This window comes from Heterodontus francisci, chromosome 14 (genome assembly GCF_036365525.1).
Source record: "Heterodontus francisci isolate sHetFra1 chromosome 14, sHetFra1.hap1, whole genome shotgun sequence".
Classification (NCBI taxonomy): Eukaryota; Metazoa; Chordata; class Chondrichthyes; order Heterodontiformes; family Heterodontidae; genus Heterodontus; species Heterodontus francisci.
This window is the reverse complement of record NC_090384.1, coordinates 61,858,903-61,884,787: the sequence shown is the minus strand read 5'-3', so window position 1 is coordinate 61,884,787 and position 25,885 is coordinate 61,858,903. Positions and strand designations below refer to the sequence as shown.

The 25,885-nt window shown below is 40.3% G+C and overlaps 1 protein-coding gene across 5 annotated transcripts in view; it reads left to right on the top strand.

Annotated features, from left to right (window-relative positions):
- Window positions 1-702: 702 nt before the first annotated feature.
- lmo1 (LIM domain only 1) overlaps window positions 703-25,885 on the top strand; it is a 39,968-nt gene continuing 14,785 nt past the window's right edge. The window contains exon 1 of one of the 5 annotated variants that reach the window (XM_068046879.1): window positions 703-875. Coding sequence is in view for 1 of the 5 variants with exons in the window: in XM_068046876.1 (XP_067902977.1) it covers window positions 1,502-1,523 (22 nt within the window). In the remaining 4 variants the exon portion in view is untranslated. The other 4 variants (XM_068046876.1, XM_068046878.1, XM_068046881.1 and 1 more) reach the window with 4 other exon arrangements.

Below are 25,885 nucleotides of genomic sequence, written 5' to 3'. Positions count from 1 at the left end.
TAATGACGATCGGATTTGTGGCAGCTATTAAATGTAACGTACAAAGAGGGCCCTGTGTCTTTAACTGGGAACTGTCACATTAGTCATTGAATTGTTGGATCCTCCCCACCTCCCAGAGCTTTTATTTCCCGTGTAAATTGTTGGCGGGGTGGCTGGACCCATAAAAATCAGAATGCTTAGGGAACGCAGAGGGGAGCGCAGTTAGAGTAAAAGAGTTTGGGAATTAAGGTCATTAATTTCCTAGTTTCAAGGCTGCCACACAGACCGAGATAAAGTCAGCATAAATATTCAACCAGAGTTTTCTCTGTTTTCCTTCTTTTTTTTCGTCGGCTGCCCATTTATCTCCATCCTGTCAATTAGAGGAAAAAGCAAAGAACTAATTAGGAACTGTGCAATTTTAATTAGCTGTTTTGATAATTAAACTAATTGGTTCCCTTGTGTTTCCGCAATGTGCACAGAGCACTTTTTTGATATCTGGGCTGCAGATTTCCCATCCGTTGGTTAATTAGTCACTTTTGCATTAAAAAGGCTTTCTTAATAGCCTTAATTTGCAGTTGAAAAGAGAATCTGCCGTCAATAATTTGTGTAATTGGTAACCGTTTGATTGTAATTTAGAACTGTAGCTGGACAGCTCTGCATGCCTAATTCCTAATAGTTGGGATTAAAGTTGGATTGAATGTTAAAAGGGGGGGAGGAGGGAGGGGGGTGGTGGTCGATCTTGGATCTGACCGCTGTTCTGTCATTTTATTAAAAGATCGGTATGAATCCACAGTTTAATGATGTCTCGCCCGCCCCCCTTCCCCCAATCCCACGTTTAATAAGGTTTAATAAAAGATTCGAGGGTGGTTCGCCATTGTACCTTTGGAAGAAATAAGGTTACCCATTTATTAATTAATAGAAAAACCCTTCTCTCTCTCGCGATCTCCATTGCTAAATGCACGTGTGTTACAGAATGTTCCCTTTGTGAGCCAACCACGCACACTCCTTAAATGGGCTTTTGTATTTGTCAGAATTAATGAGAAAAGTTCCCTTGCCCTAGGGGTAATTAGTGTCCTTGGAGTTAAATAAGCTAAAACTTAGACACCTCTGGCACAGGCAATTATGTTTGTGTATTGAATAATTGATTCGGGGGCTGCTAATCAGATATGAGCATAATGAATTGATTTAATTAACCAGGGAACCTGAGGAATACTGGGAAATGTGTGCATTTATTCGCCAGCCAGGGACCCTAAAGGGTACAGAACCACATAAATTGGAGGAAAAGGCTGCTAGTTGCTGTTTGTTGGCTTTTGTGATCGGTTTAGTGTAATTTCTAGGTAACGATCGTTGAGGGTGGGTGATCGTTGCAGTTTTCATTAACCGAGAAAGGCCGGTGGTCGTGGTTTCTCTCTATTTTCAAAGGCGAGCGAGTCAATTAAGCAGTTCAGCTACCGAGTCTGGTTGGCTGGAGAAGCCGAGGAGGGAGCGCCGTGTCCCCGGACTCCGCTGCATCCAGAAGACGATGGTGCTTGACAAGGAAGAAGGCGAGACGCGAATTTCTTTTTTGAAAATATTTTTTCCTCTGTTTATGGGGTCGTGATAGAAGAATAGCCAAAAAAAAAAATTGCGGTTGAGTAAAGGTAGAAGCTGTTTATGCGATCACTTTCAGGGTTTGTTTATGCCATTCTTTCTCGTATTCTACATGCTTTTCACATGCTCCTTGTCGTATTTATGTCGGCCGTGTATAAGCATTGCGTCTTTTCGGTTCTGAATTGTGTGTCTCCCTTATCGGACTCAAACTCTAATCGCTTCTGGAGCTTTTTATTTTCCCGGTCCTTGTACAAAATAAATAACTCCATTTCTTTGTATGTTTTCCCTATCCCCTCCGTTCTTCACTCTTATTTCACTTTGTGATGGTGGTTTGATACACTGTGTCCCTTGTCCTATGCAGTTTCCCCCGACCACGGTGCTGCAAACCCTGTATTTTCTTTAAAAAAAAAGTATGTGTTGTGGGTTTAAAATGTAATTGTTTTTGTTCCGCTAGCTCTCAATGAAAGTTCCAGCTGCGAATTCACGGGCTGCTGCCGCCGCTCCGATATTACCAATCGGATTACTAAATATCGAGATGCTTCCGAGCTTTTTAATTTCCTATCGTGCTTCATAAAGAACGACTGAAGCCAGTCTCTGTCCTTGTGTTTTTTTCCCAGATCAGTTGCTGGCGCTTGCCCCGTTGCTACGGAGATGAAATTGACACAATTAACACCATTACTTTCCAATCCTTTTTTTTTAAAAAACTTCATACTTTGCTCCTTTTACATTTAGACTACATGCTGATTGACGCGTACATTTAAAAAAAAACTCTCTCTTCAAAAACATAATTATAAGCTTCTATGCTGAAATGATTGGGTTTAATGTGAGACTTGGTGTCTGATTTCCTGCTATACTCGCGTCGGTACGAGCGAACTGGACCGACTCTTTAACTCTTTGAAGACTGAACTTAATATATGAAAAAATGTCTTGCCGCCCCGCCCAGGAAAAAATGTTTCCGACAAGGATAACGGAGGACATATAGTCCACATTGAGCATGTTGTCTCCATGACATACGAAGGCTAATTCCGCTGGAAGCCTTGTGGAAAAGTCACCACCAACTATGGTGTTGGTAGGGTTAAATCGGTGAAAATGAGGAGGATGAACAGTTGTGTTTTGATAAGTTGTAGTTCTTGATGAAAACCATAGCACAAAAAATGACAGTTTAGTCAGTCCGATTAAATTCTGTTTCTCAAGTGGACTCTGTACCAAGTCAACTGTAAATTTCCTGCTTTGGAAGTCTGTCTTGCTAAAAGTTTTTTGTGTATGATTCATGATTTGGATTGCTTTTAACAGATATTGGCTAAGCAATATGGTAAATGTACAAAGGCGATACAAATGGCATTAGTAAAAGAGGATACACAGGGCCATATAATGCAGTCAATACTACATTAACTACTGAAGCCCAATTACAGAACACTGAGAGTGGCTTTTAGTAGCATTAGGACTTCCACAAGAGCAAGATCACCTGCTGTTTATTGCCTAAAAGCTTCACCCTTTGCTTGCTGGGTTCAACCAGTCATTGTGAGTAATAGCTGAAAATTTCTTTCAGCCTGTTCTCTGCTTGTTGAACTTAGTTGTGATAGTAAAGGCTAGATGTTACACTTTATCTTTAAAAAATGTGTTGCGATTTTACACTTTTTGTAGCTGCAAGTTTTGGTGAGGGGGGGAGACACTATTCCTGTCCTTCCTCAATTTATAGATAGTTTAAAGCTGCTTTTGTGACCTGTAATAGGCATGTACATTCGTTCACTTGAAAGTCTGAACTAACCAACTAGGGATATGCTGAGGCTGCCGTAAAAGTGGAACAAGCTGTGTGAATTACGGCCATAAAAAAAGTAACTTTTAAACATTTGATTCCCCTCTTAGTCATTACCTCCTGACTAATTTGCCAAAATATGCTGAGAGGTCATTTTGGTGACTCAATGATAACCAGTATAAGAATGTAATGTAGCACTTTGCCAGTTTAAAAAAAAAAACTGGATTATTTTGGCTGCCTGGCTTGCAGATGAATGTTTAAAAGTAGTCAATCCAAATTTCAAATTGTTAACTATTAAACTTAAATCGCTGTTGATTAAGGTTGTAGTAAACTGCTGGAGTTGCTTTAAGAACTCCTGGACAGTGTTATTGAAATTGTTTGCATTTCTCAAGTCTGAATATGGCAATATTTGGGAGGAACAATTTTGGGCTTTTAAGTTGCCATTGCATAGTTGTGTATAAAATTTTAATTTATACAACATTCATCCATTAATTCATTTTAGCAAGCCGTGCCCACGGTATATGCAACTAGTCATGAGTCCTGTTTTAAATCCTGCTGTAAAGAATGCTTGCATTGTGATTGAATAATACTTGATAGTTATATACAGTATGCATTAGCTTTAAAGTGTAACTGCTATTTGTTTTGAAAGTTTTTTTTTAAGACCTGTCACATACCTTTTTAAAAAGCTGATAGTGGAGAAGTAATTGTGGACTCTTCTGAAATTGAGAGCACTTGATATGCAAGATGGTGATCTGAACTGGTTCTGAAATTGATGGCAACCTTTTACTATACAGCACATGCACCTAATCAGCACAGCATGTGTCACTGTTATCCAAATTCATAATCTGCAGCAAATGCAGATCCCTGTTAATTGAAAAGGCTGCAAGTAAACTTGGTCCCTGGGCGATACCAAAATGTTTTATTGATCCGTTCAGTAACCCTGTTGAGGACTACATTGATCTTTTGCACCCTGAAGTAGAGATTTGATTCCAAAAGCAGTTAACTAAGCTTTGTGTAGGCTTGCATTCTTCACATTTAGAATTTAAATTGTTGTAAATCTTTTCTATGTTGGCAAAAGTATTTTGAGATCTGCAAAAGGACTTTCCATTTTGCTTTTAAAGTTGGGTATTTTGATTAGTGTAAAACTTGCTGCTTCAGCTGGTAATGGCTTCCAAAAGGCAAATGGCATGTAGGAATTGTATGTCACTGAAAGACCAGGAACTTCATTTGGTACCCTGATTTATCAGAGCAGTTCAATTGACTGTAGGGTATCCCTTAATTTCAGTTCAGTCCCGAAGGGTTAATGTTATCTCAAAATGGTACTACCCTTAGTCATAAAACTTACAGTTTGAGATCTGTGCAATGCACCAAAAAAAAAGCCCTTTCAGGAAAGTCCAAAACAAATTGAGCCCATCTTGCTCTTTGAGCTAGCTTTGATCAACACAGTGTTCATAAAGTGCATGGTTGAAACCTTTGCAAATGCTAATATACTTTGAGATTGACAGTCATTGCAATAAAATCTAGGCTTCAGGGTGCTTTCTGTATTTAGAAATTTAAGAATTGCTTTTTGTTTTGAGTTTCCATGGCAATCTCTCTCATTACTGTCCTTTTAATATCCTGTCATGTATATTGAGTTCTACAGCTTGACTTAAAATTAATCTCTAGTAATTGGATGCATACCTTTTTATTAGCTTGAGTTTCTCGAAGTTAAATATCCATTTTTCCCTCCTTTGCTACTATTTGCTTTTCAAATTCTCACCCTGCACCCCCATAGTTTGTATTGTCCTCCCTCTTGATTAGAATTTCTCTTTATAGAAGCAAGTTTAGACTCTGCCAATAAACACCAATCTCCATTTATACTGGTTCAGCTAGTTATCTGCCTTTTCTACCGGACTTCAAAAGTAAAGTCTCAATTCTCTTCTGTTGTGTATCAGCTTCTGTAGCCCATGGCTTGAGTGCTAGAATACCACCTTTTTTAAAGACATTGTTCCATTTTGTGTAATTCAAGTTTTCTTTCTGGGTTGACTATGTAAAATAATCTAGTGCAAATATCCAATTTGCTTGTCAGTACTTGTTCTCTAAAATCAAGATTGCCATGAAGAGAATTAAAGGATTATTGTGTGAAGTTCCAATTCAACACCAGTTTAATAGTATTTTTCAAAATTTGTCAAATGTACAAGCCTTTCTTGAATTAGATCTAACGAGTTGTGTGAAGCAAGACAAGGTCACAAGTACAAAAGCAAAATACTGCAGCATTTTCTTTGTTGCTAAATTGATTTTGTCAAATAAGCAGAATAATTTTGTGCTAACTTAAGGGGGTTAGCTTGTTGAAATCCAAATCAAATATCTGCGAAGAGACCAGGTTTGCTTGATCAACATTTTAATACTTCATACTGAGGTGATGTCTTCACGGTCTTAAATGCAACTTCAGAGACTTGTGCCTTAAATTCTTGGAAACTGGCATGTGGTGACCAGGTGAGGCCTCTAAGCAAACACCACCTGTTAATAGTAACAAATCAGTGACACTGTTGCAATAGCAATGAAAGATTTCACAGGGAGAATGATGTTTAGCTTGAACATGATAGAATCTGCTGGAGTAGGTTTTGTGCTGTTGCTGCTTTATATAATGTCAAAGGATGTTTACTTAATGTTCAAAGGATAGATGAAACTAAATATTCTGACAGCCTTGAGTAGACTCGTAGAGGTGGTTTTTTCTCTGAACTTTACACTGCACTAATGCTGTTCCCTTTTTCTTCAGAATTGAAGTTTGTCCCTGCCACAAAACTAGCCTAGCTATTGACTCCATCTCTCCCTGGCAACTGCCAGAGGCTGAACAGGACTGTTTGCAACCTTGGTGCTTTTGACAGATGCGTTTCAACCACATCTTCCTGCCTAATTCCACCTCTATCTTCAGCCCTGCCTCTTCATGTCTGTTGAACCTTTCATCCATTCCTTTTGCTACCTTTTAGACTTATTCTAATGTTCTCCTGGCCAGCCCCTCATGTTCTACCCTCCATAAATCTGGGCACCCAAAACTCTGCCCATGTCCCAACACTCTAAGTCCTGTTCACCTACAATCCTTGTGCCTTGAATTTTTCTTAAAATTCTCTCCCCTATTTTATCTTTCAACCCTACAACCCTCTAATATCTGTTTATCCTGAGCATCCCTGACTTTAATTGTTCTGAATAGTGGCCATGCCTTCAGCTCACAAGGCCCTTAGCTTGAATGCACTCCCTAAACCCTTCAACCCAATTTTGTGTGTTCCTTTAAAACCTATCTTTAGTAGAACATTACAGCGCAATACAGGCCCTTCGGCCCTCGATGTTGCGCCGACCTGTGAAACCATCTGACCTACACTATTCCATTTTCATCCATATGTCTATCCAATGACCACTTAAATGCCCTTAAGGTTGGCGAGTCTACTACTGTTGCAGGCAGGGCGTTCCACGCCCCTACTACTCTGAGTAAAGAAACTACCTCTAACATCTGTCCTATATCTATCACCCCTCAACTTAAAGCTATGTCCCCTCGTGTTTGCCATCACCATCCGAGGAAAAAGACTCTCACTATCCACCCTATCTAACCCTCTGATTATCTTATGTCTCTATTAAGTCACCTCTCCTCCTCCTCCTCTCCAACGAAAACAACCTCAAGTCCCTCAGCCTTTCCTCGTAAGACCTTCCCTCCATACCAGGCAACATCCTAGTAAATCTCCTCTGCACCCTTTCCAAAGCTTCCACATCTTTCCTATAATGCAGTGACCAGAACTGCACGCAATACTCCAGGTGCAGCCTCACCAGAGTTTTGTACAGCTGCAGCATGACCTCGTGGCTCTGAAACTCAATCCCCCTACTAATAAAAGCTAACACACCATATGCCTTCTTAACAGCCCTATTAACCTGGGTAGCAACTTTCAGGGATTTATGTACCTGGACACCAAGATCTCTCTGTTCATCTACACTACCAAGATTCTTCCCATTAGCCCAGTACTCTGCATTCCTGTTACTCCTTCCAAAGTGAATCACCTCACACTTTTCCACATTAAACTCCATTTGCCATCTCTCAGCCCAGCTCTGCAGCCTATCTATGTCCCTCTGTACCCTACAACATCCTTCGGCACTATCCACAACTCCTCCACCGACCTTCGTGTCATCTGCAAATTTACTAACCCACCCTTCTACACCCTCTTCCAGGTCATTTATACAAATGACAAACAGCAGTGGCCCCAAAACAGATCCTTGCGGTACACCACTAGTAACTAAACTCCAGGATGAACATTTGCCATCAACCACCACCCTCTGTCTTTCAGCTAGCCAATTTCTGATCCAAAGCTCTAAATCACCTTCAACCCCATACTTCCGTATTTTCTGCAATAGCCTACCGTGGGGGACCTTATCAAACGCCTTACTGAAATCCATATACACCACATCCACTGCTTTACCCTCATCCACCTGTTTGGTCACCTTCTCGAAAAACTCAATAAGGTTTGTGAGGCACGACCTACCCTTCACAAAACCGTGCTGACTATCGCTAATGAACTTATTCTTTTCAAGATGATTATAAATCCTGTCTCTTATAACCTTTTCCAACATTTTACCCACAACCGAAGTAAGGCTCACAGGTCTATAATTACCAGGGCTGTCTCTACTCCCCTTCTTGAACAAGGGGACAACATTTGCTATCCTCCAGTCTTCCGGCACTATTCCTGTCGACAATGACGACATAAAGATCAAGGACAAAGGCTCTGCAATCTCCTCCCTGGCTTCCCAGAAAATCCTAGGATAAATCCCATCTGGCCCAAGGGACTTGTCTATTTTCACACTTTCCAAAATTGCTAACACCTCCTTGTGAACCTCAATCCCATCCAGCCTAGTAGTCTGAATCTCAGTATTCTCCTCGACAACATTTTCTTTCTCTACTGTAAATACTGATGAAAAATATTCATTTAACGCTTCCCCTATCTCCTCTGATTCCACACACAACTTCCCACTACTATCCTTGATTGGCCCTAATCTAACTCTAGTCATTCTTTTATTCCTGATATACCTATAGAAAGCCTTAGGGTTTTCCTTGATCCTATCCGCCAATGACTTCTCGTGTTCTCTCCTTGCTCTTCTAAGCTCTCCCTTTAGATCCTTCCTGGCTAGCTTGTAACTCTCAAGTGCCCTAACTGAGCCTTCACGTCTCATCCTAACATAAGCCGCCGCCTTCCTCTTGACAAGCGCTTCAACTTCTTTAGTAAACCACGGCTCCCTCGCTCGACAACTTCCTCCCTTTGTCCAAGCCTGTGGCTTGGTGTCAAATTTTTATTTAACAGCCCTGTAAAGTACTTTGGGACTATATCGATACTTGTTACTTAAACCAACAAGTTGGCAGCAAGAAAAAGCTATGCAAGGTTTACTTACAAACTAGTACTTTTGATTTGGGGTTGCTTTCAAACCATGCCACTAACTTCTGAATGCAGCTTGAGTAGGCAAGGAAAAGTGTAATAGTATGTGATTATTAGACCACAATTATTGGACTACATAATGATTATAAGAATACATTGATTATTGCAGTGTTCATACCATTCACCACAACTCTTACTGAAGCAGTCCGTGCCTGCATGCAGCAAGACTTGGATAATATTCAGGCTTGGGCTGATATGTGGCAACTTGGTACTAGTGCCAGGCAGACCATCTCCAAGAGAATTGTCCATCTCCCTTTGATAAACAACATTATCATTGCTTAGTTTCTTCTACCCCACCCAACCATCAATATTCTGGGAGGGTTGCCATTGAGAAACTTAAGTCCTAAATACTATGGCTACAAGAGCAGATCAGAGGCTGGGAATTCTGTGGTAAGTAACTCTCCTCCTGACTCCCCAAAGCCTGTCCTCTATCTACAAGGCAGAAGTAGTGTTGGGGAATACTCTTTCCTTGCTTGGATAAGTGCAGCTCCAACAACACCAGAAGCTTGACAGTATCCAGCATAAAGCAGCCCTTCCAATACCTTGAATGTTCACTCCCTCCACTGCTGGTGCAGTGGCAGCAGTGTGTACCATTTACAAGATACTTAACAGCACCCTCCAAACCTACAATCTTTCCTATCTAGAAGGACAAGAGCAGCAGATGCATGTAAACACCACCTGCAAGTTCCCCTCCAAGTTTCTCTCCATCCTGACTTGGAAATGTTGTTCCTACACTCACTGGGTCAAAATCCTGGAATTCCCTCCCTAATGGCACTGTGGATATACCTACACCACATGGACTGCAACAGTTCAAGAAGGCAGCTTACCACTTTGTCAAGGGTAATTGGGGATGGGCAATAAATGCTAGCCTTACCAGCAACGCTCTCATCCCAGCTTCTCTAATCCATCCTTGTAGCTGGTGTCCAATCTCTTGGACCAATCTAGTCTTATTTGCACCCCTTCATGCCTTCACATTCTTTCTAAGGTGTGATGCCCAGAACTGGGCAAATTACTCAGTTGAGGGCAAACTAGTGTTATAAAAGTTCACCATAACTTCCTTTCTCTTGTACTCTAGACCTCTTGACAATGATGGCCTATGTGATTGAGTAGCCTCTCTGTAGGAAGGATGTCAAGGCCTTGGATAGTATGGGAATAGAGGGATACGGACCCCAGAAATGCAGAAGGTTTTCGTTGAGACAGGCATCAAGATCGGCGCAGGCTTGGAGGGCCGAATGGTCTGTTCCTGTACTGTTCTTTGTTCTTAATTCCAGGATCCTGTATTCTTTTTAATTTGTGCACATACACCCCCAGGCCACTCTGCTCCTGCACCCCCTTTAGAATTGTATCCTTTATTTTCCATTGCCTCTTACATTTTGGTAAGAATATCACTTTGCATTTCTCTGCTCTACATTAAATTTAATCAGCCATGTGTCTACACATTCCACCATCCTGTCTTGTGTCCTCTTGAATTTTCTCAACAGTTCACAATACTTACTAAGTTTTGAAATTCTATCTTGCATACCCAATTCTAGGTCACTAAATAGATCAAGAAAAGCAGTCATCCTAATATTGATCTCTCTCCACTATACACCTTTCTCCAGTATGAAAAACAACTAGTCATCACTACAGTTTCCCATCACTCTGCCAACTTTGTATCCATGCTGCCACTGCCTCTTAATTCCATGGGCTCTAACTTTGACAAGCCTGTTATGTGGCACTTTATCAAATGCCTTTTGGAAGTCCATGTACATTAAAAAATAACTAATTGGCTTTCCTGAATTAATGCAAATTTGGCCACGTGACAGTTTTTTGTCCCAAATTATCATGTTTAAAAGCTTTCCGACCACTGAAGTAAACTGGCCTGTAGTTACTGGACTTATTTTTATACCCCTTTTTCAGAAAAAGGGTAGCATTTTGTGTTTTTTTTTCCAGTTCTCTGGCACCACCCCTCAATCTAAAGATTGGAACAGTATGGACAGTACTACTGCAATTTCTACCCTTCCCCAAGTATCCTTGGATGCATGTCATCCAGTCCTGGTGACTTAATCAAATTTAAGTACAACCAGTCTTTCCAATATCTCTATCAATTTTTAGTCCATCCAGTATCTGGCAGCATTTTTTTTTTGAGATGCAAATTACTCATTTAGTGCCTCCAGACATGCCCCCTTCATCCATAAATCTCCTTTCTGGTATCTAGTCAGCCTACTTTGCCTTTTACCACCCTTTTTTACCATTGACAACATTTGAATTCCCTTGTTAGATGCCAGCCTGCTTGCTTTTTTTCCCACTTCCCAACTTTTTTCAGCCTGTATTATCAACCTGACATCTATCATGCACAGTTTTTGCTTCATACTCATCATCCAGGAAGCTCTGGCATTTTGCTCGTGGGAATGTGCCTCAACTGTACCCAAACAATCAGTCCATTGTTCCATTTTTAAATTGCTCGCCAACCTTTTCCATCACCTTCCGACCCCACTGCAATTGTATGAGCAGTGGTGGCGAGAAATGATCTGCCTGCCCCAGGCCAATTAAGGCCCTTGAGTGGCCAATTAATTGGGGGCTTGAGGGCCTCCTCTCACTGCTTGTATATTACTAGCAGCAGGCAGTTCAGGACCCCCAGGAGGCAGCCCAGTAAAACCTGGGGGCCCTCCTGATAGGACACCCTGTGCCCCATGGAGGGGCCACCCACTGCACTACATTTCCCCCCCCTCCACTCCACCTCCCCCAACCTTTCCGGAACCTGGCCAATTGTCCCTAGCAAGGCTCTGCACACTTGCCTTCATTTCAGGGCCAGCGTCCCTCTTGCTCTCATGGCTGGGTGCAGTCCCAGCAGTGGCCAATACTCCTGATGCTGCTGGGACTGAGCTACCAGCCTGCTGATTGGTTGGCAGCTCTTTGAGGGGAGATTTCCTGCCTCAAGTGGAAGACTCACCAAGACCAATTAAGGGCCTGAACCACACAATCAAAGCGTGACTTCCAGGCTTGGTGGAGGTGGGCTCGCGCTGACTTTTTGGCCAGTAGGCAGGGCCTCCAGCCCAACGTAAAATTCCATTCCAAGTTTCTCAAACTCCAGTAGATACACTCTGAGCAGTAGAGATAGTTCAAACAAATAGTCCCAGAATGACAGGATGGGGCTACCAAATCTAGAACGGCAAATGCCAGAGCATGGAGAAGGATAGCTTTTTTAAATTCAGATATCTATCTCTACTGCAGAAAGCCTAGAGAAATATAGAAAGTGGGGAAATTGGAAAGCCGAGGACATGGAAAAATATTGGCAAATAAAATCAAGGAAAACCTGATATTTTAAAAATGCATAAAAGCAAAGGAATAACTAAAAGCTTAAGGATCAAAAAAGCTAACTTGGACATGGTTATTAATGAATACTTGGTCACAAAACACAGGAATAATGCAGACATTGTGGTTAGGGAAGAGGAGTGAGATATTCAATGTTTTAAACATTGAAGAAATATTAAGGGGTGTAATGTCTTAAATGGATAAATTGCCCGGCCCAAATGAAATGCATCCTAGGCTGCTAAGCAAGGGAGGAAATAGAGACTCTGCCCAATGTTCAGTCTTTGACTACAGGTGTGGTGCTGGAGGACTGCTCACATTCTCATTTTTTTTTTTAAAGGGGTCATTTGAGTAGTAATTACAGCCCAGTCAGCCTAACTTCAATAATGGGCAAATTTTTGGAAAAAGCTGAGGGACAGTATAAACTGTCCTTTAGGAAGGCATGGATGGGCAGTCAGCATAGATTTGTTAAAGTAAGTGTTACAACTGAGGCAGGAGTGCACTGTTCAGTCCCATTTCTCCACTGGTCACAGCATATCAAATTTTCCCATCTACTGAAAAACAACCAATTACACACTTTGTACCTCAAAATAAAGCACAACAACATTAACTATGATCAGTCTTAACCAATGATAAACTCTATGAAAAGCTCCTTGTTTCCCTAGCCCTTATGCGCGTGCATTCAAATAGCAGGTTAATGGGGGGGGGGGGAAGGATATTTTGATTTACAGCTGTTTCATAAGAATGAAATGAACATAACTTGGGTTGTCACATCCTGGTAGGAAGTTCTTCAGTTTGGTGAAGTGTCTGAGTCGAATAGTCAGATGCCACAGAGCCTCTCCAGATGAGGTTGAACAGTCTGATGGGTAAGTGTTCAATGCAATTCAACAGCAGCAGGTTTCACAAGTCTTTGGTTTTACAGCAGCAGTATAGCAGAATATTTCTTCAGATTTCAGGATTTCTTAACAGAAGGCCACTAGAACTACATTTGATGTAGGGATTCTTCAGACAGGAGGCAATAGGAATCTGTCACCTTTTTGAAAGTTTTATTTTTTCTCAGATGCAGGATTCCTTTACAGAAAGGGGTAATATTTTCTGGGTCTTCTGATCTCTGGGCAGGTCAAAAACCAAACTTCAAATGCCTGCTCTTTGTCCAACTCGCTGGCTTTTTAAAAGGTCCAAAGTCAAAGCAAAAAACCTTCCTGAATAGGTCATGTATCCAGATGTAGTCTCCCTTGTCATTCAAAGAGTTGCTCTGAGGAGGTCAAACCTCTTGCTGTTTTCCATGAAATTGCCTGCTTTCCTGTCCTTGTACACAGTTGGCTTCCTTTCAAAACATACAAAAATTTCAGCTATTTGCAGGTGTCAATGTCAACTGAAAAAATCCTTTTTCAGTTTTTAAAACCCAGCATTCTAAGTTTATACAAAAACCTTGTAACAAGTTTGTCTGACTAACTTGGTTGAATTGCTTGAGGGAAAGCACATTTAATGTAGTCTACATGGATTTTGACAAGGTCCCACATGGCAAACTCAGCAAAGTAGTGCACTGGGTCCAAAATTGGCTCTAGTAGGAAGTAAAGGATAATGTTTGGGTGTTGTGACTGGAAGACTTTCCAGTGGTGGTCTGTAGAACTCTGTACTAGGTCTGTCTTTGTCAATGATTTAGACTTGAATGTCTATATGATTGAGAAATTTGCAGATACCAAAAATTGGTTGTATGGTTGAAGGTGAGGGAGAAAGCTGTAGACTGCAAGAAGATACCATTGAACTGGTCAGGTGGACAAAGTATCAAATGGAATTCAATTCAGAAGTGAAGTAATGCACTTGGAGAAGGCAAACCTGGCAAGGGAGTACACAATAAATGGTAGGATTCTTAGTGTAGAGGGAAGATAGGTTTTGGCGTGCATGTGCACAGATCCCTACAGATAGCAGGACATGTAGATAAAGTGGTATAGAAGGCATATGCAATACTTAGCCAAAGTATGGAATATAAAAGCGGGGACACTATGCTCAAACTGTATAGACTGCAGTTAGAGTATACTGTTCTGGTCAATATTCCAGAAAGGATGTGATCTCGCAAGTTCTGAAGAAGGGTTACTGACCTGAAATGTTAACTCTGCTTCCCTCCACAGATGCTGCCAGACCTGCTGAGTTTTTCTAGCACTTTGTTTTTGTGATCCCACTGGAATATATTGAGTGGTGGGGGTCTGGAACTCTCAAAGGGTGGTAGAAGCAGAAACCCTTGATGCATGTTTTTTTAAAAGTTCTTGGATAGGCACTTTCAGTGCTGTCAACAAGGTTATGGACCAACAGCTGGAAAGTGGGATTAGGTTATATACCTATTTCAGCTTGCATACAATGAACTGGCCTCCTGTGCTGTAAATTTTGTTTTTCTAGTGCAGATCTCATATGGAAATTTTAAATGCCTTGAAGAAGCTGCCATTCCATTGTGAATTAATCATGTGTCTGTCTCCCCTTTCAGTTCCATTTAAGTTCATTTGACTAATATCTATTTAGTTTTTGGTGGGGTGGGTGGAGGTCATAGCCAGTGTATTAAATAGTTTATGGGATTAATTGTTTGACTCAACTTTGCTCAATTCATAATAGTGATGTCAATTTTCTACATTATAATGTAAAGAATGAGTGAGCATAGATGCCTTGTGTATTGACGGCTGTTTAACTGGCCCCCTCCAAGATTCTTATTGGAATGAACCAGCATTCTGTAGTAGCACCAATTAAAGTATCTTGTGTAGACTTTAAACGTGCTATTTTCAAGAAAGAAAACGCTTTCCTAATTTGTAACTTACCTGGAGAAGCTGGTACCCTATATCATCCGCTCTACAAATGCTTTGTGTAGGGAGGAACAATAGATGGATTGTTTAGGAAAAAAAATTGAGATGCTGCACTTATTAGTTTTCCATCCCCCTCAGGATGGAGCATTTGAATCATTGCAAATGTCAGCTTTCATCACTTTATTGAAAGTGGATTACACAGTATCCTTTCATTTAGATTTTTGGAAATATGCATCAACAATTTGCATTTATATAATGCCTTTAATGTAATAAAATGTCCAAGACCTTTTGGTTCATCTATTCCATGCATTTGCAATGACTGAATCCCATCTGTTCATGAATCTATAGTTCTTTGAAACATTTTAGTGTCTTATTCACTACCTATCCCAGTAACCAGTTCCAATTACTTATCCTCTTAAGTAACCGTATTCAGTTTTAAATGTAAATATGACCCCTGTGCTTAAATATTGTACATGGCTGGCTTGGATTCAATTTGTACAAATTTTTCATGAGGGAAAGAAATGGGATTATATTTTGCTCTAAGTTGTCCCCCTCAGCTGAGAAAATATAACACCAGTAATTTTTAAAATTCATTTGAATGATGTTTAATGGTATTGGAAGTAATGGATACAGAGCAACTTTGCTCTGTCATGACACTAAATTGATATTCTGATTTACTCTGTACTGTGGCTGTGCACACTTCAGATTGGGATGGTTTGGAACTCAAGGTGAAAGTGATTGCTAACTGCTGCATCATTTCAGTTTCCTGCATTCACCCTATTTGCATTTGAGTCTTCAACCCTTATAATTGTGGGACTAAATTAGTAACTGCTCCAAAGGAGTCATGGTGATAGTTATACAGCACATAAACAGGCTCTTCGGCCCATCGTGTCTGTGCTGGCTATCAAGCACCTAACTATTCTAATCCCGTTTTCCAGCACTTGGCCCATAGCCTTGTATGCTATGGTGTTTCAAGGGCTCATCTAAATACTTAAATGTGAGGGTTCCTGCCTCTACCACCCCTTCAGGGGTTTTAAGACTCTTTACCATGTCATACAAAATTCTGTGTTTCTGATGGGGATGAAGGAAGTAGCTGGCTGGACACTCTCAAAGATTTAAACTTGCCTTGATGTTTATATGGCAGACTCATCTGCCATGTGTTTACTTGAAATTTCTGTTTGTCTACTTAATTTTCCTTCTGATTCAGAATGTACTTTTGACTGCAACATTAAAAAGCTGTTTTTCCATAAATGTAATTAGGGTAAAAACTGTATTCTAACGTCTGAATGTTTACTTTAATTGAGGGTAGAGAAGTGACGCAAATCAAATATTTGGGCAAATTATGGAGCAGTGCTGCACCTGACTGCTGTTGGTTGGTAAGTGGAAATTCTACTGCAGGTGATTACAAGAATGTTTGCCATTCAATGCCGCCTTGAAGACTGCTGAATGTCTTCAAGCAGGTGGCCAGCTAAAGTGCACAACCAGTGGTGCTATGAACAAATCAACATGGCACACCTTGAAGCTGTCCATGTAATACTACCCAGTAGCACCATTCACAAGTTATCTTGCCCATTGCATCCCAGCTGACTGCATACTTATAGTTTGAGATGAGCTCTTACAGCCTTCAATGGCATTAAAACCTTGACCTATTCAGAACTTCTCATGCGCAACCATTGTAACCCAACCTTGTTGCATGGTTATCACTAGCTGGCCTCAGTTGTGCTACAGGTTAAACTTGTCAATTGCCTTGTATTCCTTCAGCTTGTTACTGTTTGAGCAGAGATGTTGTGTAGGGAGCCAAATCAAACTGGAAGCTTGTGCATTTCTGGAGGAACCTTCCGAAGAAGGGTCACTGACCCGAAATGTTAACTCTGCTTCTCTTTCCACAGATGCTGCCATACCTGCTGAGTGGTTCCAACATTTCTTGTTTTTATTTCAGGCTTCACTGCATTATCAACTAGTGAAGGACCATAAAGTAGCTTGCTACTTTAAAGTTCAGTTGGTTCACTACACTTCTAACTGGTGCATCTTTTGGTGACAATGGTCACTAACCTTTTAAATGACTTCACAATCTGCCTGCAATAAAGAATGTGATCTTGGAAGCTTTTATTCTTGGGATGCAAGGGATGTTGCTGGCAATGCAAGCAATTAACCCATCCCCAATTGCCCTCAAAGGTGGTACCTTGAACCATTGCAGTCCATCTAGTGTAGGTGTACCCACAGTGCTGTTGGGAGGGAGTTTCAGGATTTTGACCCAGTGACCATGTAGGAATGGCAATTTATATTTCCAGAAGTCCAGATGGTGTGTGGCTTGGAGGGAAAATTGTAGGTGGTGTTCCATGCATCTACTGCCATTGTCCTTCCAGGTGGTAGCAGTTGTAGGTTTAGAAGGTGCTGTTGAAGGAGCCTTGGCAAGTTGCTGCATCTTAAATGTTACACACTGCTGCCACTGTGCCGGTGGTGGATGGGATGCTGATCAATCAGACTGCTTTGTCCTGGATGGTGTAGAGCTTCTTGAGTGTTGAAGTTGCACTCATCCAGGCAAGTGGAGAGTATTCCATCACATTCCTGACTTGTGCCTTGTAGATGGTGGACAGGCTTTGGAGAGCTGGGAGATGTTGCTCGCCACAGAATTCCCAGCCTCTGACCTGCTCTTGTAGCCGCAGTATTTAAATGGCTGGTCAATGGTAACCCCTGAAAGCTGTTTGATCCTCTGGTATTTAACACCGCATTCCCATGTGCTATTACATCAGTTAATAGTGATTTTTGTTTTAGCAAAATCTGTTGTACAGTTGTGACCAATTTTCTATTAGGAACTTTAGGGTTGAGCATAATATAAAATTAAGTGAAATGAACTTTGAGGACTGGGGTGCAATATTTAAAAGTAGTAAGACAGACCAAGCCTTATTTTAATCTAACTTTTATGGCAGTAGGTAACAAACATGCAGTAAGAGCATTATGGAAACTACCTGAGCTAATAGTTAAGCTAGTTATTTGAGCAAGAATAAATTTTAAAATGATGCTTGATTTAAAAAGTGTTTAGATGTCGAGCAGGGAACAGCATGTCCCAATCAACATGCATTTGACAAGGTAAAAGCTTGTGTTCAAGTACAGCAACCTTTCTCAATACAGCAACTTTCTTGTGAATCATTCAAACTGACAAAAGTGCATGGTCCCTGATATCAAGGTCATCAACCACATCAAAAATTGGGTGAGGTGAGAAGCTTCTCCTGATCTGCAGTCTTTAAGTTTTATCTCTAAGTTTTAAATATAATCAAATAGCTCTTAAGTTTATAGCTAAAAGCAGAAATAAAATCCACAAAATATGCAATTCCTCTTGTTACCTCTTTCACTATCCTCACTTTTCTGTTTGAATAGTTTGGTTGAATATTTAGGTGAGCAGTAATTTGAGTTTTGTTCAAAAGTTGATGCAGCATCTTGATCTAAAGTGCTGTAGTAGAGAAAATATTTGTAAAAGCATCTTTGAATATTAAATCAGTTCATTCACTATCTTTCTCTGGCTTGCACTTGAAAGTAAAGTGCCCTTTTTACTTTCTGGAAATGGATTTCTCGAACCCAAGCAACAGTTTCTAGGAATCAAGTGTAAAATTTTAAGTAGATTTGGTTATAACTGCCTGTGATAGGCCAGCATATCTGGCTTGAACAGTAACAGGATGTCATGTTTTGGCTTGTTACAACCAACTTTTTTGTACTCATCATTACAGTACAGGAGGCTATTTGGCCTATCTAGTTCATTCCAGCTCTGAAGTAATCCAGTCAGTCCCATTCCCTGCTCTATCTGGTATTGTGCAATATCCTTGCACAAGGGTAAAATATGACTTTGAAAGTGATTTTAGTTAAGTCCAAAACTAGGGTCTTTAATCTTTAAACTATATAGGTGTGAGGGGTGATGAGGTTGATTTAGGAAACTATACAAAGAGGATGATAGACGAGCACTGGCTAGCATGTAAAGAATTAATATGTAACTTCCAATAAATATTAGCCACAAAATCACCACAGAAAAAGTGGTCCAACTGTCACTAATGAGGAATTAAAGATTGTAAGGCTCCTTAAATATTATGTTGCCAAAGAGTAGTAAGTCTGAGGATTGGTAGGATTTTAAAATTCAGCAGAGGAGGGCCAAGAAATTGAGAATGAGCTGGCTAGCAAGAGACAAACTTACAATTGGTATGACTGTTAGGAAGAGATTAGTGAACTGTGAGCCCATTAAAGACTGATGAGTAAAATAGGAAAAGTAGATTTTTAAAATCCCAAATTAACAGGACCAAGAATGAGGAATGAAAAGACATTAGTAAAATAGTACTGGAGAAATTGGTCTAAGTGGCAACAAATCCCCTGGACCTGATGACTTGCATCCTAGAGCTGCTTTTAATTTGGTCAAAAATTCCATACCTTCACAGCTGCAATGCTGTTACTCCAAAGCCAATAATGAAAAACAGGACACATTTCAACATTAGATTTTTACGAAAACAAGTTGTTGTCAAGTTTCAAGAAATAAGCCATTTAATTACCATCAAAATGGGTTTGATAAAAGTCAAGAGTCACACTTGAGTCCTTTATTGAGCTGCATGTTGCAGACCCCTGTCTTTGGGCTTTAAGAGGTAGCCGGAGAGATGATGGGTGCATTGGTTTTGATCTTACTGACTTCATTTAAATTCTAGAACTGTTTCCAAGGATTGGAAAGTAGCAAATACAATCCTACTGTTTTAAGAAAAGAATGGGAGGAAACTATAGGCCAGTTAACCTAACCAATAGTAGGCAAAATACTAGGATCTAATAGGGATGTAGTAATGGTGCACACAAATCGCATGATTAAGCAGTCAGGATTTATGCAAGGAAAATTGCTCTATTTGGTTTGAGGCCGTAGCCAGTAAGATAAAGTGTAAACGTGTATTTGGATTTTTCAGAGAGCCTTTGATCAGGTGTGACATGAGGTTATTACCCCAAATCCCATGAGTCCTAATTATGTAATAGCATGGATTGAAGATTGTTTTTTGGATTATTACAGAAAACATTTTATTGGGACATTTTAGGATAGGTAGGCAGTAATTAGCAAATAGTGCAAGGATCCATACTTGGGCCTCAGTTATTTACAATCCATATGACTTGGATGAGGGGACTGTATAACATCAACTTTGGTCAGCAAACTTATGGTGGGAAAGTAAGTGGTAAGAAGGATGCAAAGGGGTTACAGAAGGATATGGACAGGTTGCATGGGCAAGGATGTGACAAATTGAATACAATGTGGTGAATTGTGAAGTTACCCACTTTGGATAGGAAAAATAAAGTAGAATAGTGGAATGGTGAGACTGGGAAATGTTTGCATTGAGGGACCTGGTAACTTGCGATTCATGTACAAGGTCAACAAGCAAGTAGGAAGGTAAATGGTATGTTTGCTTTTGTTGCAAAGAGATTGGAGTATGACTAAGAAGTTTTACTATTATATAGGACATTGGTGAGGTCACACCTGGTGTACTGTGTAGTTTTGGGCTTGCTTTTGCATAAGGAAGGACATTGCATTCTGCAGGGTAAGGATCACTAGACTGGTTCCTAGGATCAGATTGTCCTACAAGGAGTAGAGTAAGCCTACATTCCTGGAGTTCAGAAGAATGAGGTGATCTAATTGAAATGTACAAGATTTAAGGATGTGACTGGGTAGATGCTGAGAAAATGTTCCCCTGACTGGACAATCGAGAACATGGGGTCACCGAATAAGGGATCAGCCATTTTAGGATTGAGGAATTTCTTCACTCAAAGGGTTGTGAATATTTGGCATTCTCTACCCAGAGGTGTGGATGCTCATTGAATATATTCAAGATAGGTCAATGATTTTGGGGTACTAAAGGAAATGGCAATAGTATGGGAAGGGTGGAGTTGAGGTGGATCAAAGAGCCAAATGTTCTATTTCCTATTTATGAATCTGGTATCAGAGCTTGGAACAAGGCATAAGCTATTTCACCTGCCACAGTGACTTAATTTCAGGGAAAGAAAACTGGAGGTTTGAGTCATGTCCCCACTTACTGACTAAATGGTTTGACTAGTTTGTAATATCCAAGATGGGTGGAAATGAGTTACAGTATATGTCCTTACTGATGGAGCGCAACCTACAATTCAGCTTAATGCAATTTGCTGGGCATCTGGTTATGTTGGAGTGATTTTTAGCTTGAACTCTAATACCGAATTGCAGGCATTTTGAAGGCAGCTACCTCAAGTTATTTTCTCCCTCTTTCTACTTTGCCAACAAAGGATGGGCAATCTGTTCAAATCAGTTGGTAACTGAGAGATAGTTAAGATTATCTACTCCACAAATCCTCTTACAATGATGCAGGTAACTCAGTTCATCTGTACATAACTATGCATCACCCCTACTTCATGACACTATTGTCTTAAAGTATCATTCCACTTTAGATTGTAGAAATGAACAGAATAGTGTAGTTTTAACAGCTTGACTGCAACCTTAGTTGTCACTACTTAACTACAGTAAAACTATACTTGAATACAGCGTAGTATTCTAACAATAACAATTTCAAATTGTGCCAATGCATTTTTAAAGTTGGTGCACTCCTGAAGTAGGAAAGTGTCAGCAGATCAGCATAATGTATTTAAGGATGGGAAAGGAGCAAGTTAAATAAGTATGCTGCCATAAATGGACACACAATTGACTTGTGTAGCTTACTTGCTTGAAGCCAACTCTCAGAATTACTGATCCACATTCTTCCGTGGCAAAGTGGAGATGTTGGGTAATCACTTGGAAATGAATAGGTTTTTAAATATATCTAGCTTCTCATTAGGCCAGTTCTTCACTCTACTTGTTACTCATTGCTTTCCTAGTAAAGGAAGCCGTGCCTAATGAATGAAATGCAGGCACGTTGCTGTAGAATAATGCAAATGCTTATTTTATTGAAGATTCCTTGATAAGGGAGAACTTCTAATATCTGCACAAATGGTCAGGAATTCTGCAGTTGTGCCAATGGCTTAAGAAATGCCAGAACGCTAACTTGAAGCACTTTGTCAGCTGCAGTCTACATTAATTACTCTGCATTTAATTTCTAGGCTGGTCAGTTTTGAATCTTGTATGCTGTACATGATTTTACATAACCAGTAATCAAATGTACGCTTCCACAGCTTGAGTACTATAAAGCAATTTTCATTTCATTCCAAAGAAACTCACCCTTAAACTCCTATGGAAATGGACTGCTATACCTGTCTGGACCAGAATGCAAAATTCAGAGCTTGAACTTGTTTGTTTTACTAGCATAACTTGACCACTTCCAGGAAGCTGCATTCTTCTGGCCGCCTTGGGAAGTACTTGGCATCTGCCTTAATCCATTTGCTTTATTCCTATTTAATTATCTTCCTTTAACTTCCCTAAACCATCCAACCAGTCTGTCTGTTGCTTGAAATAGCATGAGTACTGTGAACTGGTGCAAATTGAAGGCATTGTGGGTGTTGTACCTGCATTTTTGTTTTGGTCTGGCACCACCTGCAATGAAAGCTATTCCTATTCATATATGTCACAAGGCTTTTAAGAGCCTTGAAGACAGACACTGTGAGGCCCTGCTCTTCAGGCCACCTTTTTTATAAAAAAAAAAAAAAATACTGCACTTTCTGTGCTGTTGCCTCCTTTTCCATGGGGAAATAAACAATACACTTCTCCCAGGGAGCAGAGATGAAGCAGGAGGTTAAGACTCTAGATTTTTTTGTAGAATTGCTCAGTACCAGGAAGGGATTTGCTGTGCTAAACTAAAATTATGGTAAGCTGGACTGATCACTGTCTATTCTACAAGGGCAAAAAAGTTCTTAAGTTTTCACATCTGCTTATGAAGTGTAGCCTTCTGAAAGGTACTCCTATAAGATGCTGAACAGGATTTATTGAAGATTTGTGTCTTAATGTGGGGAGGTTATGTCAGAGCTGGCGGGCAGCCATAAAGACGGGGCTAAAATGTGGCGAGTCGAAGAGACTTAATAGTTGGCAGGAAAAAAGACAGAGGCGCAAGGGGAGAGCCAACTGTGCAACAGCCCCGACAAACAAATTTCTCTGCAGCACCTGTGGAAGAGCCTGTAAATCTAGAATTGGCCTTTATAGCCACTCCAGGCGCTGCTCCACAAACCACTGATCACCTCCAGGCGCGTATCCATTGTCTCTCGAGATCAGGAGGCCCAAAAGAAGAGAATGTGCAAGGATCAAGAAAATTAATCTACAGTATCCCTTTGTCTTGGAAATCAACCATCTAGTAATCTTTTCTATAATAAGAGCAACTTCACAGCTAATGTGGAAATTTGCAAAATCTTTCAAGATGAAACAAAGGTTGAGTAAAGTGTGTATGTATGGAAGTGTAAATGCACGTGTTTGAAAAAGTGGCCATTATGTCCTCTATTAATATGTACACTATATCATTCCCTTGAAATTTCAAGAAACTTGTTTTAAAATGAGTGCCAAAAAACTTGCCACTAATATTCCCTTCACCCCCACCACTCCCTGAAATGGATTTAAAGCACCTGTCTCTTGAAACAAAAATAAAGTTGGTTGTACTGTGGAAATCCAAAATAGGATTAAGGTATTACTTTGGCTATAAATTTTTGCAAATAAAAGGGAAGGAGAAATTAGACACTACATAAATGGAAATAGTTTCTCTTTTTCTCCCTCCTTTTTCTTTTTTTTTTTCCCCCCCCACCCCCAAAGAAGACGAGCAATTCATCAATTTGTCTAATTAATTGGGTGGGGGAATACTTTTTTGCTGTGTTGGGAAAACCCTTTTGATCTTGAGATGAAATGTGAAGAAGCTGCTGAGGCAGAGGGCTTCAGGGAATGGCTGGGGAATACTTTTGCTAGAGAATAGCAAGAAGCCTTTATCCAGCAAGACAACACATTGTGGGGAAGCATGATATGTTTATTTTGTATCTTTGATATGAAGATAAATTGCATCAATTGAACTAAGTGAATCTGAGAGCTTGCTCCATTCACTTGCTTGTGAGTTCATGCAGCTTAACAATTTGTATAAGTCTTTGCCTGGTTTTTCTTGTTTCATCTACCTTTCTTCACTTAAGGTAAACTAATATCCAGTTCAGATCACACATGGGTGTTATGGTTGCATCCCTGGACTTTTATCTATTGCTACAACTGAGGCAGGAGTGCCGTCTTACTCTAGTTCCACTTCTCCATGGGTCACAACATATATTTTAAATGTTTTACCCAGTTACTGATGCAGCCAATTATATTTCAGGATGAAATCCACCTACCAGATTTATTTAAGTCTTTTTATAATTAAATAATTTTCTTAATCAGTAAAGATGCAAAGCATTAACACAAGTTGAAAATTCCCTTGTAAATTAGCCCAATACACATGCACATTTTCTCTGCAGAGATCTCTTTATAAAGAAAAAAGCTTTGGCCAAATACTTACTAATTTTTGAAGGAAACATAATGCATGGAACAATCAGTTGCCCCTTTCTGGCATCCCAAATACACCGACAGCTGTCATTGGGATCTTTTTGGAGCAGTTCTTTTCAGGCAATTTGGAGGAAAGCCTGCCAGACGAATCCAGGAGAAATGCAGCATCAAGGGTTTCAGCTATTGGACTGGATTCTAGGTTTCTCAGGTGGAAAAAGGATGAGCTGATGGCTTCGCTTAGCAGGTTTACCCTTAACTGAATTGAACAATATCAAACTGTACTAACTGACCACCATAAATCTCCATGTCACTTCTCTGTAAATGACTTCCCCCTAATCACCAAGGCTCCTGTTTCTTTAGCTTAAGACATGACATCCAGTAACGGTTGCTTTTAATAAAGCTTGAGTCCTTCCAGTGACTTTTTAAAATCCAGTATCTATAGAATTCCTTCAGTCTTAATGAATCTATCTCTGTAATCTTCAAACATCAGTACTCAATATTAAATGAAAGTACTTTCATACCTTTTACCACCTGTCCGTAACAGTTATGGTGATGCCCAGTGACACTAGTTTTTGTTGGAGTTGGTCTGAGTGTTTAGGGTCAAACTGACAAATGACTGGTTTTTTAAAAAACTTGCTACACAATTCCTGAAATGGTCACAACCTTGTCCCTGACCCCCACTCCCCCATCACATGTTCACTTTTGCTTGTGCAAGAATAAGAAAAGGATAAGTGGTTATGAAAGCAGGAACAGGCTACTGAGTTGGATGATCAGCCATGATCATGAATGGCAGAGCAGGCTCGAAGGGCCGAATGGCCTACTCCTATTTTCGGTTTCTATTTTCTATGTAAAGTGAAGTAGGTATTTATGGTTTCTGGTAAACCTGTTGCATTTTCTTGACTGTCTTAAAGGTGCAGACCTGGGTGTTTGTAGTCTTGAACTTGTTGAGCTGTTGTATATTTTCTAGTTAAAACCTCAGACTAGAGGTGGTCACTAAGTTCTGTACAGCAAGGTAGTATAGAAGTAGCAGCAGGGCTTCCTCCTTGGTTGGATTTCTTTCCCAGTCCCTGACTGGGCTGCTTTCTGAAGATGTTGGCTGGATCTATCTACTCTAGAAGGCTACCTTTTTTAGGTGAAAATCCATCAGTTTGTTAGACGCATGACCACCTTCTCCCCTGTTATCATGCAATGGACCAGGATGTGGAATTTATGGCTATCTATTGATGTTTGGGTACTATTCTGTTGTGTTGCTACCCATGCATCTTGGTTTATTAAGACATTGATCCTGGGGGAGGTGAGGGTGGTAAGACTATCACCTTTTGTCTCAGAAGAAACTTGTTCAATTCAAGAATGTCTCTTGCTGGTTCCAGGATGGGTGTAGTTGACACCTCTTAGTCTGGAATGTAACCTTTTGTGCTTTGAGACTGAGGCAGTTTTTGAATACACGGGCCATGTCATCTGACCTTCAGTGGCCATCCTTTCAGCACATTGAAATTGACTTTTCCTTTAGAGTCCACATTGAACTTTTTGTATCTTAAAAGTAAGGAATATGATGTCTTTACCGGGCATAACCATATCACAAGTGTAACAACTCTCTCTATATGTGAGGCACTCT